General features: G+C 35.0%; 1 protein-coding gene across 1 annotated transcript in view; it reads right to left on the bottom strand.

The window, feature by feature from the left end:
* Positions 1-258: 258 nt before the first annotated feature.
* ARHGAP5 (Rho GTPase activating protein 5) overlaps positions 259-17,961 on the bottom strand; it is a 58,050-nt gene continuing 40,347 nt past the window's right edge. The window contains exons 3-6 of the mRNA XM_004698520.3: positions 10,451-10,528; positions 7,583-7,714; positions 7,126-7,231; positions 259-3,765 (exon numbers count right to left, since the gene is read on the bottom strand). Of these exons, the coding sequence (XP_004698577.1) occupies positions 3,438-3,765; positions 7,126-7,231; positions 7,583-7,714; positions 10,451-10,528 (644 nt within the window). The 3' untranslated portion in view covers positions 259-3,437. The remainder of the gene's footprint in view (positions 3,766-7,125; positions 7,232-7,582; positions 7,715-10,450; positions 10,529-17,961) is intronic.

A 17,961-nucleotide genomic window follows, 5' to 3' on the forward strand; every position in this document is an offset into this window, starting at 1 on the left:
TAGCTCAAATTTCAGATTAGGATAACAGTTGAGTTTTAGAAATATGTGCTTATCATTTTCATGACCATTTTAAAGATCCAATTTTCATCTGTACACACCCAGAATTAATTTTGGACATCCCTACATTGTATAGTAAAAGCTCAAGAATATCTAATTAGATTTCTTTCTTACTGATATAAATTTTCATGTTTCATTTTTTTACTGGAGAAATTAGCTGATTTTTACCAATGTAATGGTAAAAACAGAGGCAACTAGAACTTAAAATTATACAGCTTCTTAATATTTTATTCATAGCATCTTTATACAGAATAAGCTTCATTGATATTTAGTTCACTGCAGCATCCTGTAGGTGAAGCACAAAATTACATTAATTGCAAAACAAAGAAACAAAGCATTTTACTTTTTAAAATTATATATATTTATATCCAGTTGACAAATAGCATCACATTACTGTATAAAAAACTAAAAATCACCATGGAAGCTAAGGCCTACATTCTTATTCCAACTGTTCCCTTTTGTTTATATCTAGAGATATTAGAAATTAAATTCCAGTACCTCAAAAAACTCTACAGTATTTACATACAGTATGGAAAATAAAAGCTGCTTTTCAGCTGAGTTAGATTGCCATTACCTACAGTATTTACATCATAAACGTTAAAACAATCAAAACAGGTACTACTAACAAATACCATTTTAAAACAAAGATATATTGTGCCTGAAATTTTGTTCTTAAATTGTATGTTCCTAATATGTCTGTTGGATATAGTCACTTTCAATAAATCTACTGAAAGTTTGAAAGAGTACCACTATGCTTCTTTATATTGTGAATCTAGATACTGTTCAGTCCAATATTGTAAAATTACAAGCACTGAACCTTAAATGAAACAATGGAACATATGTAGATGGCATTTATTTAGAAATGGAAAGTGTAATGCCGTGTGTTTTCCCATTAAATATGAGACTATCTAATATTCTTTCAATCCTTTAAGAAGTCTCATATATGAAATGTCCTTAAAGAATAAATCTTTCCTGTACTTATCAGAAAAAAATTTAATTGTTATTCTGCTTAGAATTATTTCTAATAATTAAAAATTTATATAAACCCTTGGCAGAAACAAACACAATTCAGTGTAACAGACTGAGCTTTAAAACCATATTTTAATTTTCATCAACTGTAATCTACTGGTTAACTGCACCAAATGCAGACTGTTTAAGTAACTCACTATGAAGTGCATCCAATCAATGATAGAATGAACAGTAAAATAAAGTACTGGGGTAGTTGGTAAGGTGGTTAATGTGGAAAATGGTAAATGCTAGCTATAACACATAAATGGTACTACAGAAGTTAACATAGTATAAAAGAGAATAGCTTAAATAAACTGGATTCACATATTACAATAGCAAAGTTATGACAGAATGAACTGACATGAATAGTTCTGAAAATTCTTTTCTCAGCTACTTCCAATAGAAATAGTCAGGCTTTCTTCCTGTACATAGTTTGATGCTTTGTCTATATCATATATAGTAGAAAAATAAATTCTTTAGCAACCTAGAAACAGTTTATAAAACTCTTAAAGTTTAATTTTCTTTGCCAGACATGCCAATGTTAAACTGACAGCTATAAATTAAAGCTATATAGACAATAGGTATAAGTAATATTGAACAAGTTAAGAATACTACATTTACCGGATTAAAAAAAAATTACTGTACTTTCTTAATTCCTGTGTGCTTTGCAATAGGAATAATAGGGACTTTGTTTTCTTAGAAAAGATAATAACATGTAAGAGTATAACACAAATAAGATAATTTATAATATACATGTACTTTAACAGCAGCCTGGTTCATTTTGATATTTTGATTCTGAAGTTAGAAGTATAATATTTAGAACATAACAGTTGGGAAAGACAGTATTTATTTCAAGAAAAATGTAGCAAATCAAATTTTTAGGAGAGCCTTGAATCTCAAGATCTATTTACTATAATATACATAAAACAACCTTAAAACTGCATTATGAATGAAGGTTACTCCAACATTGATGACATGATTTTTTTTCACTACATAAAATATGGAAACCAAACCATTCTTTTCCTTTCCAGAAAAAAAAGGGGGGAGTGGGAGAGCATGGTTTATGAAAAAAATTTAAATGAAATCAAAACGATTTACCTGTATCATCTAATTTGAAAACTTTCCCCATAACTTAGTGTTCTGGCTGCATCTTCACTAACAAATGGTTTAACTCCCAAAGCAGCAGTTGTTTAGAACAAATATGGTGCAAAAACCATTGTGATTTTAGTACAACATATCACAGAAAAAAAAAAAAAGGTGACTATAAGTTTGTAATTTTATACATACACACACTCCAAAGAGGCTGTCAGTACCCAAAGTATTTTTATTGCTATATTAGCAATGGATTTTTGGATGTCTTTTTAAGGGCCACATAAAAATAGATTCAAGGAACAGATTAAATCAAAGTCCTAGATTAAAATGTTTGGTTTAAAGAATTTTCTACAACAAATTTCACGTTTATGTATGAAAAGTTACATAACTTTTATGAAAATGTCATGAACTATTTTCTATACTATACTAAATGTATTCCCCAAGAGGGAAAAAAATTAAAATATCTAAAATATATTAGATTAAGATTACAAGACCATCAAAGATCTTTTGACATGCATCTGTTTACAGAATTAACAGTATACAAAATGTTTGCTTCCTTGTGGATCATTAAGAAATGACTTTGTGACAGCTATCTTTGCACAACATTATCAATTCACTTTAACCACAAGCATGTCCTTGGTATGTGTGTACAAGAAATACGCTCATTTACCCCTCATCAAATAATCCACAAGTTTAGGTAGACGTAACGATGAATGTGCAGAAATGTGAAGTATGTCAAGTATATATTTTTTTCTTTCTTCCATATAACATCCCAAGCATGGCATAAGTAGCTTGAAATTATAAAATACATAACCGGGCTTTTACCGTAATCTAAACAGACTGCTAAAATGTAAATTAAATAGCCCAAATTAGCACATCAAATAACAAAATCAGCCATAATGCAGGGTAAAAAGCACTAATGTTTCATATATTTGAGTTTTTTAAGTCATTTAATTTCTATAGAAAAATTTTATTCACAATATGTGACAGAAATTGCCACAGGAATGATATATTGATTGCAATAAGGTTGCATGCAGCAGCAGCTTTGTATTTTATAGCTATTTTTGTTTATAAAAATTAAACCTCTCCCGTCATGCTTATCACATGGTCTTAGATCTGTAATGTTAATGAATAAGGAATATCAGAGTTCAAAAAGAAAATGTCTCATTATTTTGAATGTGAATTATCAGTATGAAACAAAGTATACTACTGAACCCTGAAACATGCATGTCTAGATTTGCTTTTTGTCCAATTTCAGGCTTTCTGCAATTATTTTCTAGTTAAATAATACCAAGAGGATCCGCCTGTAGTTGTGGTTGTATCAGTTGAGGTTGCAATGGTGGTGGTAACTGAAGTGGTACCATTGGCTCTACCAACTGTCCTGGGTTCGAAGGGGGCGGAGTAGCCACGGTGTTTGCAGTTTCTACAATTTCTCCATTGTAAAAGAAAAACTGACATTGTTGAATGAATGTTTCAACAACAGATTGATGGATCTTAGTGGTAGACAGAAATTCTCTATTTTCAAAATCAGGTCTCATCAAGGTTGGCCAAAAACAGATGGATAAGTTGTCTGCTGTCATTAGGTTGATTTTATTTTGCTGACTAACCCTGAAATTAAAGGAAGAAATACTTAGACATTGATAAAACCCACTATAATTACAAAATCATGGAGATGGATATCATTATTTGGCTTTACATTTTAATCTCACATTTCTTCTCATGTATTAAACTACATTTTAATAAGCAGTACAAATCTATTCCTAGGATTATCAAAGATAACTTTTCAAAAGAGCGGCATCTTACGGTTTTACAAGGGGCTTCAAAAAGGTCATGGAAAGTGGAATTAAAAGATAATGGACATTTTACATGAAACTTTGTTGTTAAGTGTTTGAAATAAACTTGTATGTCATCAAATACTCCAAGTCCACTTTAGTTTTACTTTATCTCCTTTTTTAGCCACATCAAGCTTTTTGAAGCCCCTCTGTGCCCAAGTATGGAAGGCACATTATTTGAATGCAAAAAGTTTTCCCTTTGGAGGAAAGTCATATGATAAATTTTAAAGCATTCCCAGGTAGAAACACAGTACTAATATGATATACAAATGTTTTGACTATTTTGAAATACCAAAAGATTTGATAAAACCAAAATACACAATTATCTTTAATTAGCTCAGGAAAAAATACATTATCACATCCAACCAGAATGTTCAAGTTTCAAAAAATAACTAGTTGCCAACGTCCCCTAAATAATCCTTTTAACACGACCTTGAACGTAACAAATGGCATTTACAATATTCAATTCAATGATTTAAATGCAACTAATCACATATTATTAACTTGTTTATAGATGGCACATCTTAGATAACTCAAACTGTTAAACTAGGATGCACCGTAGGAATTTCAGCCTATCCCCTCATTTTCACACGTTAAAAAGCAAGCCCACAAGGATGCAGGGTAGCAGGTAAATCTTATACATTATTAAAAAAGATTCTATCTAAAGCAAAGGACCCCTCACCTTCTTCCCACCTAAATACAAAAGCTGCAAGTCTCAGCTTTAAAATGTGGTATAATAATAATATCTGTGAAGAGCTTAAATTAAAATATTTTGAGTAATACCAACTTTTTGTAAAAAAACGTGGTAAAACAGTTAATCATGGTGGTCTACAAGAACTGGCATGGGAAAGTGGGAATGTGCGTGCATCTACCTACCTACCTACCCACCCACCCATCTATCTTTTTACCTTTGAGGCAAATATACCCATGAATATGGTGGAGCATATGAGGACAGGGTTTTGAGAACGTCTTAGACATAACAACACTTTGAGGAAATAAAGTCACTGGACCTGGAGGATCAGGACCATAGTGTTAGCGGACACCACAGCTAATTGGCATGACATAGTTCACAAAGACAGTATTCTACATTCTTTTTGCATGGCAAGTGGGGGTCTTAAAACTCTTGAGTAGCCATCTAAGGTGCAAATATTGGTTTCTGCTTGTTCAGAGGAAAAACGAATGAGAAAAAATATATATATATGGAAAACACTTAGTTCAATGACTATTGACCACAAGAAGTAGATGGTGTCTGGTTACTATATGAGTTGGAACAGACTGGATGGCACCTAACAACAATAAAAGAGTAACTCCACAAAGTAGCTTTCTGTTCTTTGCAATTTATTCAACACTCTATGTATTTATCAATGATTAAGTTCCTATGCTAGAATGTAGACCCCGTGAAATGGATAAAGTTTTTCCACTGCAGTGTCCCCAGCACTTAGAGGTATCACATCCCTCCTATAGTACAGTCAAGCAATCCTTAAAACTTTAAGTCTGATCATGTTAGTCCTCTGTTCCTCATGCAACTCAGAGTAACAGATAATATATAACATGCAAGGTTGCTTTCAATGAAAGTCTCCCTTAAAAAAAAGTTTAATTCAACAGTGTCCTTTAGTGACACTGGCGAGTTATAGTATAAGTTCAAGGCCTTGTCGGTAAAAAAGTCAGTCAACACATCACTCTGAGCATTTCAAGTACTCCAGTCTATGTGATCTGCTACCGTTCTTCCCTTTTGATCTCATCTCTTTATTCTGCTCATCTTTTACTAGCCTACAATTACACAGGCCTCTATTCCTCAATGTGTCAAATATACTTTTGTCTGTCTTATATACTTAGTTTCAACAAAGTCTAACAACTGCTCTGGGAACCACAAAAATATGTGTTGCTGAGTTAATAAAGACTCATAGGGAACATGTAAGACAGAGGAACACCATAGGATTTCCAAGGTTTAATCTTTATAGAAGATGTGCAGTGGTAAATTCACTCAGCTGGTAAGCATGAAGGTGATGGTTTGAACCAAATGGATACTCTTTGGGTGAAAGAAATGGCAGTTTGCTACTGTAACACGTACAAGTCTTAGAAACCCTTTAGGGCAATTCTACTTTGTCCTCTATATTCCCTGGGTTGGAATCCATTTGACAACAATGAAAATCTTTACAGAAGCACACTGCTACTCTTTCTCTTGTAGAGTGGTTGGTGGCTCAGAAAGACCAGTCAAGCTCTTAACCACTGAGCCATGTTGGCTGCTTTTCTGGAACACTAACCCCAAACCAAAGAAAACTATCCCAAGACTGTGCATTGTGTGCATTAAGTCCACAGCACCTTGTGCACATTACATAAGGAACAAATCACATATCATTAGCACAGTACTGTAATTTTCAAAAATAATTAAATTTCACAGATTATACCAAAATATAAGAATACTGTTTTGGTTTTTGTTCTAAGAGCAAACTTTTAAGGAGGAATTATAAAACATGTAAGAGTTTACACTAGTGATAGCAAAAATCAAATTTAAACATCAACAATCTCTTTAAGAGGTACCAAATTAACATGATTTGGTTTAGGAACTCAACAGTGTTAATGAAAAACAAACATGAAAAAATTTACATTCATTAAAATGTCAACAAGAAATATTATGAGTAGACTTCCGGGGGGAGGAAAAAGCCATACATATTAATAATCCTATTTAACCCTGGCAAAAAAAGAGCCCTGGTAGGACAGTGGGTAAGTGCTGAAGTTTTAGCCAAAAGTTTGGTGACCTTCAGGGGGAAAATGTGGTGTTCTCTGCTTGTCAAACTTACAGTCTTAGAAGACCTATGGGGTAGTTCTACTCTGCCCCAAATAAACAAAACTTACAAAGGCAACACAATGTGACACAGAAAGCAAATCAAAAAAACTTCAAAATTTTCACTGATTGTGACTTTAAACAAAATTTTTCCAAGTCTCAATTTTTTCAATTATAAATAAGTTGGTAAAGTTAATATGTCTTTTTAAAATTAAAATTATGTTTTACCCTTTTAAATAAAACTCTTTGATTAAAAATCCAGGCTAGAAAAAAATACTGTTTAATTTATAAAATTACACACTTGGAAAGTGTAGTGAGTTTTATCTATAAAATACAACAAAATAAAATTACCTGTTTAGATGTGTTATTACATATCTGAACACATCATAGTTTACAGGATGGAATTTCTTAACAATTTCTTTCAATGCATGAAGACGCTCTGTTTTGTCCAAGATTTCTGGAAAATTAATGCATTGGGAATTAGTATGAATATGTTTAATTTAACTAATATTTGATAATGCTTTGTGAGGCATTCAAGAATATATTTGAAACATATTAAGAACGGTAATGATTCTCAAACTCTAGAATCATATAAAACACCTGGAAAACCAGTTAAAACTCAGGGCTGCCCCCAAGGGATTCTCATTTTATTTAGATTTCAAGGAAAATGTCTTTAAAAACACTGTTCTAGCAAGTTGAATTTTACTAGCTATGTAATCTGGTGCACGACTGATTTCAACACTTTAACAATCATTATCCAAGCAGTGCTGCTAATATACCCCCTTAAAAGGGGGAGATTTATACTTACTTGCTGCTTCCAATAGCTCTGGATGAAGAGAATATGGAATTAAAGGATCTGGCAGATCTGCAAAGAATGCTTTAAGAGCTCCAGCTACAGCATTTACTGTTACTTCCATTGAAACAAGATTGATATTATGATCTATAAAACAAAATTAAAATGTTAATCAATCAACAATGTGTATAAATAAACTTTATAATAGGATGAAAAAACTAAATTGGTCTTTTCATTGAAAATATTTCTTTACATAGATAAAGAAATTCTTGCCCCCAATTTTTTATTTTAAGTTTGCACCTGATAAACCCACAAATATCTAGTAAGCTGTACAGATCATAAATGAGAGAACAAAACAAGAATTGTTCTCTTCACAAGCATAAGGCTTGTATTAAAGAACTTTTAACATTTACTAATATCTATTTTCTCTTGTTTACATAAAGCATTTAAACAAGGCCATAAAGAAAAAACAAGAGGAATTTTACATATAAATTCTTATTTGGTCCTTTGATGTCTATACTAAATTTTTTGAGAATAAATACTTAAATAGCCGGTACCAAATAAACATTTTAATACAGGGCCTGAAAACTCCATTCAGTATTATTTCATTATTTTTTCATAGTTATTCTGATCATTAGAGATCGTTAGAGATGCTGTAATTGAGTTTTAAAGATATTAAATAGCCTGGGGTACAAAGATCAAAGTTGGCAGAATCAAGAAACAAACCCAGAAAGTCTAATTCAAGAGATGATGACATTAACAAGGTCCCTATGTGGTACAAATGGTTTGGTCTCAGCTGATAAGTATAACACCCCACTCATCAATCTTTTTGCTCTGGCAACAAATGCAATTGTTTCACTTTAATATTTAGTTTTAAATATTAAAGCAGCTTTTCATATTGGTTAGCCACTTTCTTCTGATGTAAATTGCTTAATCTATCATTCAATCAAAACAAAAACCTACTGTCATCAAGTCACTTCCAATTCATAATGACACTACATAGGGCTTCTGAGGCTATAAAATCTTAACAAGGGCAGGCTCGTCTTTCTCTCATAGAATGGCTGGTGAGTTTGAAACAACAACTCTACTGTTAGCAGTTCAACGCTTACCCAAAAGGGTCAACAAGAATCCTTTAAGTTAGCATAGGTAATCCATATTCTTCCCAAATAATTTGTCACCTTTTCTTACAGAATTTCTGCTTTTTAAACAGCAGTTTACCATCTTAATTCATGCTGGCAAGGTTTCATGTCAAATTTAGGTCTTTTGCTATTCCAAGATTGTAAAATCAACCTCTGATGAATATTTAAAATTTTTGAGCTCATATTAAAGTAAAATCTAAACAACAGCAAAGATTTAATATAGAAAATGACTGGGTAACTAGGTAACTGCACTTATACAGATAATTTTAATATAACATTCATAATATATATACACAAGGGATTACAAAAAAAAGCTTATGGAAATCCATTTTGAGAAAATTATGCATGGATTTCACAATTTTCTTGTACCAAAATAAACTTCTACTGACTAGTTATAACATGTCACAACAGGGCCTAGTTTTAAGCACCAAGAAGCATTAAGGTGAAATCATTGTGCTCTACAAAAATTTTATGGAGACAATGACTCAAAGCTGTGGCCCGCCGAGGACATTTATCCGGCCCGCTGGGTGTTTTTGTCCGTTTTGTTTTTTTACTTCAAAATAAGATATGTGCGGTGGGGTCGGTGCACTTGGAGCTGTCGGAGTGTGAGAACGGGACAGGAACCTGGTAGCACTGTCTTTCTGCAGCTTCTCCAGGGGCGAGGTTTTCCAGAATCACTTTGAACCCGCTGTCTATGAGTGTTTGAATACCTAGTAGATTTTCTTTTTAGTACCTCAATTCCTTATTTACTAGCTCCTCTTCTGATTTAACACCTACATTAAAAAATACAGTATTATATTTTCTTGATCAAATTGCTTCTTTTTACCAGCATCACTTTTTTTCTTCCACTGCAAAAGAAATTCCCTATCACCTATTTCCACTTTGATACTTATACTTCTTATAATTTCTTTGACCCTGGATTACTAACATCTGCCTAACAGACAGTTTCCATTTGTCCTTTAAAGAGGGCTTTTAACGGATATGAACCAGTTTAATCAAGCCTGCAAAGCAAACAGATCTGAACTTTTATAATTTGAAGATTCAGCAAAATAACTGGAATTGGAAAATTATGAGTCAAAGACCTGGAATGGTATGGTGAGTTCTTTCAGAATCCTGGTATTATGTTTATGTAAACTTGCCCTCATTGTGAAACAATAAAACTAATCCCTACTTGCACCCAAAATTTAAATACTTGTGTGTACAGCTTTTAAATCATTTGACCCTTTTCCTGGACTACAGTAAAGCTAAATAAGCTCTGTATGCACTTATTTTGACCAACCTACAAATTCTTAATGACACAGTCAAAAAGAGACCTGTTTAAATCCCAAGACTGCCTGTTCTCAACTCCTTAATACCAAATAACTCTATAGTATGGACTGTCCTTACAGTGTGCTTAAGTTACTTAGTTTCTTGACAGTACTACTTGTTTTATTAATACTTCTGGTATAGTGGGATACATGTTGGGGTATTCGCCAAAACGTCAGTAATTTGGACCCATCAAGCAATCTGTAGGAGAAAGATGAGGCTTTCTGCTACAATGGAAAACCACAGCGACAGTTCTACTCTGTCCTAAAGGTTTGCTTGATGGATATCTTGGGTTTTGTTGTTGTTGTTTTTTTAAGGAAAATATTGCATGTCAATTTTTTTCCCTTTCCTTAGATTCCTTAAGAGATTTTAAAATTAAAATAAATCTTCCCATCATGAAATTCCAAAAAGGAAAACAATAAAACAATCATCATTTTACCTTGATCAAACTGCTTTTGAATATTGTCTTGATCAGTTTTGTTTCCGCTAACACGGTAGAGTCCTTCAGTACATAATCCTAAGGAAAAAATAAATGCTTTTATATACAAATCTGTATCTACAACGAGAAATATACTTAAACTAAAAACAACTACGTACAACTTAGTAAGTTACAGCAATGTGTTGGTAATATATTTTTAAGAATGAATTAACTTTTATGCATTTCATTTTTTAAATAAGTTCTTAATGGACTTTTCATTTTAAACCATATGAGATCCAGTCTCATACAAGAGGAATACATTTCTATGCATTCCTCCCACACTACATATAGCTAAGACCTCTGAATGTAACACATAAAAACAAAATTAAGAAAATGAGGTTAACCACTTAAGGGCCTCTGGGACTTCACACTACAGTGAGTTCCTTGGGTTTCCTATTTGCCTGCTATATATTCCTGGACTTCACACCGAGATGTATATAAGTGGTCAGGTAGATGCAATCAACAAGAGAAACCAGGTCTTTCCAGAGAGAGGACTGAAAAAGGTACAGGTCAGCAAGACAGAAAACATTTTTGACAATAACTGTCCTTTTCTAGAGTGATCACTTTGGCCAAGACAATGTCACTTGGGTGGAAACTCTTAAAATTTCAACTTTGTCTTTTTCAATAGCTTGGACAGTTCCTCAAAAAGAGTTCTCATGGGGTGTGGACCCCACATTAAAGAAGTACACTTTGGGAGAGGGACAAGTCTGATCAGAGCACATGGGAGGAAACGAAGGGGGTAGAAGAAAGAGTGGACCACATCCTGGCCCACCAAGCCTTGAGGACGATATGCCCGTTCAGAGCAGCCAATCCACAGAGAAGACCATAGAGCCAGCCCCACTATGACTCATAGCCCTAACAGGGGACAACACTGGAGACACAGTGTGGGAATTATGTCCAATCTGACCCCACTACACCGAGGCAAAACACGAAGGGTGTGCAACAGAACAGCAAGGGAAAGAGAGCAATGAAACCCCCAGGGAATACCAAAACTAGACTTTGGGGCCAAAGCGTGGCACCCCATCAGACTCGACCAGAAAACACTCCAAAAGGCCAACCGTCTTGAACTATCTATAGGCTTTTCTTTTTTCTCATTGGTTTTTTGGTTGTTGCTTTTCTTTTGTTGCTTTGTTTTGCTCTGTCTTGTTTTTGTGCATGTTATCATCTCCACGGGTCTAAGTAAGATAGGCTGGATGAACAATCTGGAGAAAACAATGGGACCAACAGTTCCAGGGGAACATGGGAGAGGGGGAGATAGGGGGAAGGGAAGGGGTATTGACAAACCCAGGGACAAGGGAACAACAAGTGATCCAAATCAGGGGTGTGGAAGGTGTAGGAGGCCTGGTAGGGCGTGATCAAGGGTAATGTAACCGAGAGGAATTATAGTAACTCAAATGAAGGCTGAGCATGATAGTGGGACAAGAGGAAAGTAAAAGGAAATATAGGAAAGAACTAGGAGACAAAGGGCATTTATAGAGGTCTAAATAAAGGCATATCCATATGTAAATATATTTATATAGGAGGAGGATGGGGAAATAGATCTATGTGTATATATTTACAGGTTTAGTATTAAGGTAACAGATGGACAGGACAGTGGGCCTCCACTCAAGTACTCCCTCAATGCAAGAACACTTTGTTCTATTAAACTGGCATTCCATGATGTTCACCTTCCCAACACGATCACTGAAGACAAAGTGGGTGCATAAGCAAATGTGGTGAAGAAAGCTGATGGAGCCCGGCTATTAAAAGATATAGCTTCTGGGGTCTTAAAGACTTGAAGGAAAACAAGCAGCCACCTAGCTCAGAAGCAACAAAGCCCACATGGAAGAAGCACACAAGTCTGTGTGATCACGAGGTGTTGAAGGGATCAGGTATCAGGCATCAAAGAACAAAAAATCATATCACTGTGCATGAGGGGAAGTTCAGATTGGGGACCCAAAGCCCATCTGTAGGCAACAAGACATCCCTTACAGAAGGGTCGTGGGGAAGAGACGAGCCAGTTAGGGTGCAGTGTAACAATGATGAAACATACCACTTTCCTGAAGTTCCTAAATGCTTCCTCCCCACCCACTATCATGATCCCAATTCTATCTTACAAATCTGGCTAGACCAGAGGATGTACACTTGTACAGATAGAACTGGAAACACAGGGAATCCATGATGGATCATCCCTTCAGGACCAGTGCTGAGAATGGCAAGACCGGGAGTGTGGAGGGAGGGTGGGGTGAAAAGGGGGAACCAATTACAAGGATCTACATATAACCTCCTCCCTGGGAGATGGACACAACAGAAAAGTGGGTGAAGGGAGACGTCGTACAGTGTAAGACATGACAAAATAATTTACAAATTATCAAGAGTTAATGATGGAGGGGGGAGGTGGAGGGAGCAGAAAAATGAGGAGCTGATACCAAGGGTTCAAGTAGAAAGAAAATGTTTTGAGGATGATGATGGCAACAAACATACAAATGTGCTTGACACAGCAGATGCATGTATGGATTGTTTTAAGAGTTGTATGAGCCCCCAATAAAATAATTTTTAAAATGTGTATGCTGGAAAAGCAGGAATTGATGCTGGAAACTTTACAATTTAGGAGTGCCCCCACATTCAGCAGTAACTGAGATTGTTTCTCCCATTACAGATATCACATAAAGCATGCCATTATTATTGCTTTTGGCTATGTAGATGCTGCTACCCAGCCTTGCCTCGAGTTACAAAGAATTTCACTAGGGCTGCAGTACAAGGGTCGGGGTGGGGACTGGGAGGAGAGGAAGAAGCACCATGATTGCCACTCAATAATAGTCTTTTCTAATCAAATACCACTGGAGCCCTGGTGATATAGTGGTTATAATTTGGGCTACAATTCTCACTGTTGGCCATTCAAAATCAGTAGCTCAATAGAAGAAAGACTAGACTTTCTATTTCTGTGAACAGTTATAATCTTGGAAACCCACAGGAGTCACTGAGTCAACCCTGACTCGATGACAGTGATTTTTGACTTTTTTTGGGGTTTTAGAACCTGTATTCATCCCATCAGGAAAGGTTAAGTGGAGAACTAGGCGTTTACCACGATCCCAGAGTAACAAGGAACCCACTCTTGCTCCTTCCTCAGAATATTACCAGAGGATGAGTGGAAACTTGAACTTGTACTATCACTCTGAATTAAGAGACACTCTACCACCTTTCTATTTCAGAGGTCAATGAAGGCTGATTGGACTTCTACCTCTATCTTGGCAGTAAGAAGGCACATGACATAATCTTATTTATAGAAAGTCCCAAAGAATACACAAGAAAGCTCACTCACTATAGTTGAGTCCATTCTAACTCTATAACCTATGAGATGACAAAAAAAGCTACTAGAGCTAAACAATGCAGTCAGAAAAATTTCATGATACAAAATTAATACACATGAAACAGATGGGAGTTTTATATAATACTAGTACTAAACATTACTAAATAACCTAAAAATGAAATTAGAACCCAGTTGCATTCACAACATACATAAGAGGGCTTCAAGATGATTGGGGTGGGGTGGATTCTATTACCGAATATACTCCTGGATAAGCAGTTTTCTAGCACATTTAAAATGCAGTTTTACGGTAAAATTAGGTGCCTAGGCTGATATTCTGGTCGGTTTATACTCGAGTATAATTCCATTTTCCCAGGAACTTTATGAAGCCTTCTGATATAGACCAAGAGTAAAAATGGGAGTCCAGAAATAAACTCATACAGTTATGGTCGAATGACTTTTGACAGGGGTGCCAAAATCATTAAATGGGGGGAAAGATGGTATCTTTGATAACTACACCATATAATCAACTGAAAACGAATCAAACTTGTATGAACTAACACTATAAAACTCACCTAAGAAAATGTAGGGTTCAATTTTCATGACCTTGGATATAACATTGGATTTTTAGAGGAAAAAACAAAAAAAAACCCAAAAAATACAAACAAGAAAACCCCAAATAATTTAGATTTTTATCAAATTGAACCCAATTTGAAAAAGGGAAAAATACTTGAATAGTTTTGTCTCCAAAGATGTACAAATGGTCAATAAATATGTGCAAAGAGGCTCAGCTTCACCAGTCTTTAGAGAAAAAGAAATCAAAACCACAAGGAGACATTACTTGACACTTATTAGTATAGTCTCAAAATAATGAAAAGAGCAAACACTGGCAATGATGTACAGAAACTAGAACTCAAAATACCTCAGAAGTGGAAATGTAAACTGACACACCTGTTACGGAAAACAATCTGGCAGTTCCTCAGAAGCATCTACACAGACTCACCATATCATCTGGCAATTCCACTCATAAACATATACTCAGAAAAGTGAAAACAGGTACTTTACATGAATGCTCATTGCAGCACCATTCACATAAAGGAGGAAATAGTTCTAATGCTCAACAACAGAGGAATAAACAAACAAAATGTGGTACAAGTGTGAAATGGATTATACCATAACCATTAAAAGGAATGTTCTAGTAACATGCTACAAGGATGAACTTCAAAAAACATCATATTCAGTGATAGAGCTAGATGTTTAAAAATAGCATCTACTACATAATTCCATTTATAAGTATTCACAATAGGTAAATCTCTATAGATAGAAAGCAGGTTGATAGTAGGCAAGGGGTAAGGATTTAGGGGAACAATGCTCAACACTTAATGATTGGCTACTTCAAGCCAAAACTATCCTGTGCAGCCAGTTATTTTTTTGCAATTGAATTTATAATTAAACCAACTAAATAAACTCCAATAGACTTTATTTACAAATTGCGTTTTTTTAACTAGTGTTCTCTATTTTTATCTATAGGTTCTAATATCTATTGCATTAGCTACATAGAACCTGAAGACAAAATTCATGATTTATTAAGTAAATGAATAAGTTGTAATGCAAGTGAGAAATGCTCAGGGTAGTTGTTTACCAGTACATGTTACAAAGTTCTTTCAGGTCTGCTAATAAATGCCAAAAATATATCACTCCACTATAAACCTAATGTTACTCCATGGGTCAACAAACCCAGCAACTTGGATTGTGTCCAAAGGCAACCCACTCTAAAAGCCAGCTTCCTGCAAAAAAGGACTGAGCTTTATTTGCTCTGTAGGTTGGGAAGTCCATCACTGTTTAATGCTCTGGTTTCTGGTTCTGCTGCTGCTTTTCCCATGTTAGAGCTGTCTTCTGAATCCAAGAGGTTCACTGCACAGGGATCTCAGGTCCGGACAACAAACTCTACTCCTGGCTCTTGCTGGTAATGAGATCCCTCCTCCTGCTTTTCCAAAGACTCAATTTATACACAGCAAGATGTGCCACTCCAGGAAATTCTGTTCACAATTACTCACAGGTAAATCGTAACAGTATCTTTCCCTACTTTTTTACAGGACCCATGCATGAAAACGTCATTTGATGGGAGTTAGAAAATTTGGCTAAAAGAGTCACATTAAATAACCCACTGCCCCTGCATACATCAGTGCTAAAAGAAAACTTATTACATATACTAATTTTGTTTCAGGTACAGTATAATGTATAGTATTTACCTAAGTGCAGTGATACACTTAAGGTTCTGTGCTGCACTCAGTCGAATGATCAGTTACCCATTCTCCAGATATATTTAGTAGGAAATGTTTATCTTTCTTTCCCTTTTTTGGGGGTGTGGTGTGGAGGTGGGAAATTATAGTTGCAGTTAAAGGCAATTAACAAAGCACAATTATCAAAAAGAAGGCTATTTTTTTTTTTTTTGAGAACAGTTAGTTCTTATGATGTGGTTCTGGCTCAATATACAAAGAAATCACCTAGTCTAAGAGTACATACCAAAATGTAGAGAAGATTTCTGAAGGTGGCTGGCTATCAGAAAGAATAGCTTCTAGGATCTTAAAGGCTCTTCTTAAAACAAGCAGCTAAGTAAAGTGACAACTAAGTTCACACAGAAGAAGCACAGCAACCTGTGTGATCCAAGGATTTTAAGTAATAAAATCCAAGACTAAAGGAGGGAACAATATTGGAGCTTAAATTCTGACTAGTTTGCAGAAAGCTATGGATGACGGTGATAGCTCGAAATGTGTTGGGTCCTCACATAGAATTAAACCTCCATTGAATTCTTTCTGTTAAACAGTTTTATTGGCATATAATCTACATATCATCAATGGTCAATCATATCAAGAGTTGCAGAATAACCACCATAATCAATTTTAGAACATTCTCTTTTTTCTTAGACTGAGTTATTAGCTGCCTATTTCAACTCAATCTCTCCAGACATACGCCCAAGAAACCATTAATCTAATTACCCTCTCTACAGATTACTTATTCTTTCTAATCATTAACCAAAGATATAGATAATCATACCCTCAGGCAGAGTCAGGCTTTCTTAAAAGTTGAAGCACGATCATGGAGATTTATTATGAAAAAAATTTAATAAAAATAGAAAACTGCATTGGTGGAAAAAGGCCAGAGTGTTGTTCCAAGGATTATTTTTTTCTATCATGACACTGGGAAACCTTAACTCCATCTACCATCCAACCTTGATCTGCCCCTTCACTTTTTTTGCAACTCTAACTCAGAGGCCATTGAAAAGGAACACAAATCCTGACACGGTGACAAAGTGTAAGAGAATTCTTTAGGAGAGTCTAGAGCAGCGGTTCTCAATCTGTGGGTTGCAACTCCTTGGGGTGTTTGAACAACCCTTTCACAGGGGTCACGGTCACCCATTTCATAACTGTTGCAAAATTACAGTTAAGAAGTAGCAATGAAAATAATTTTATGGTTGGGTGGTCACCACAACATGTATTAAACTGTATTAAAGGGTCACGGCATTAGGAAGGTTGAGAACCAGAGATTAAAACACTGCCTCTTCAGAACTATATATAGGCTTGGTAAGAGGACAACTCAGTATTTTTGTTTAATAAAAGCTTCTAGTATTTTTTACCAAGACTTTTTTACTTATCCTCACATTAAGTGAACCCATTTATATGAAATTATAAAACAGGCAAAAAACATAGTGACAGAAGGCAAATTATTGGTTGTTGTCATAGGCCGTGGGGATATGAGATTAACTGAAAAAAATAGCCAGAAGGAACTTTTTTTTTTTTTTTGCCAGAAGGAACTTTTTGAGGGTTATGCCCTACACATCTTGACAGAGGTAGTATTAACATGACCACAGATTCATCAAAACTCTTACAATTGGCGTATTTTAAATATAGGTGTATGCATGCATACACCGAAAGATCTATTTGTATGTTTAAGTATAGATATGTGTATGCAGGTACATATAAAGGGGCTTCAAAAAGTTCATTTGACTTTTTCATGGAATGTTTAAAGCTGCCTTGGATATTTATTCAAACTCACTGCCGTCAAGTTGATTCCTTGTGTGTCAATTCCTATAGTGATTCTATAAGACAGAATAGAACTACCCCTTTCAGTTTCTGAGACTTTAAATCTTTTTGGAAGCAGAGAGCCTTATCTTTTCCCTGTGGAG

This window comes from Echinops telfairi, unplaced genomic scaffold, assembly GCF_000313985.2.
Source record: "Echinops telfairi isolate 266 unplaced genomic scaffold, ASM31398v2 ScPeMD7_18;HRSCAF=68, whole genome shotgun sequence".
Classification (NCBI taxonomy): domain Eukaryota; kingdom Metazoa; phylum Chordata; class Mammalia; order Afrosoricida; family Tenrecidae; genus Echinops; species Echinops telfairi.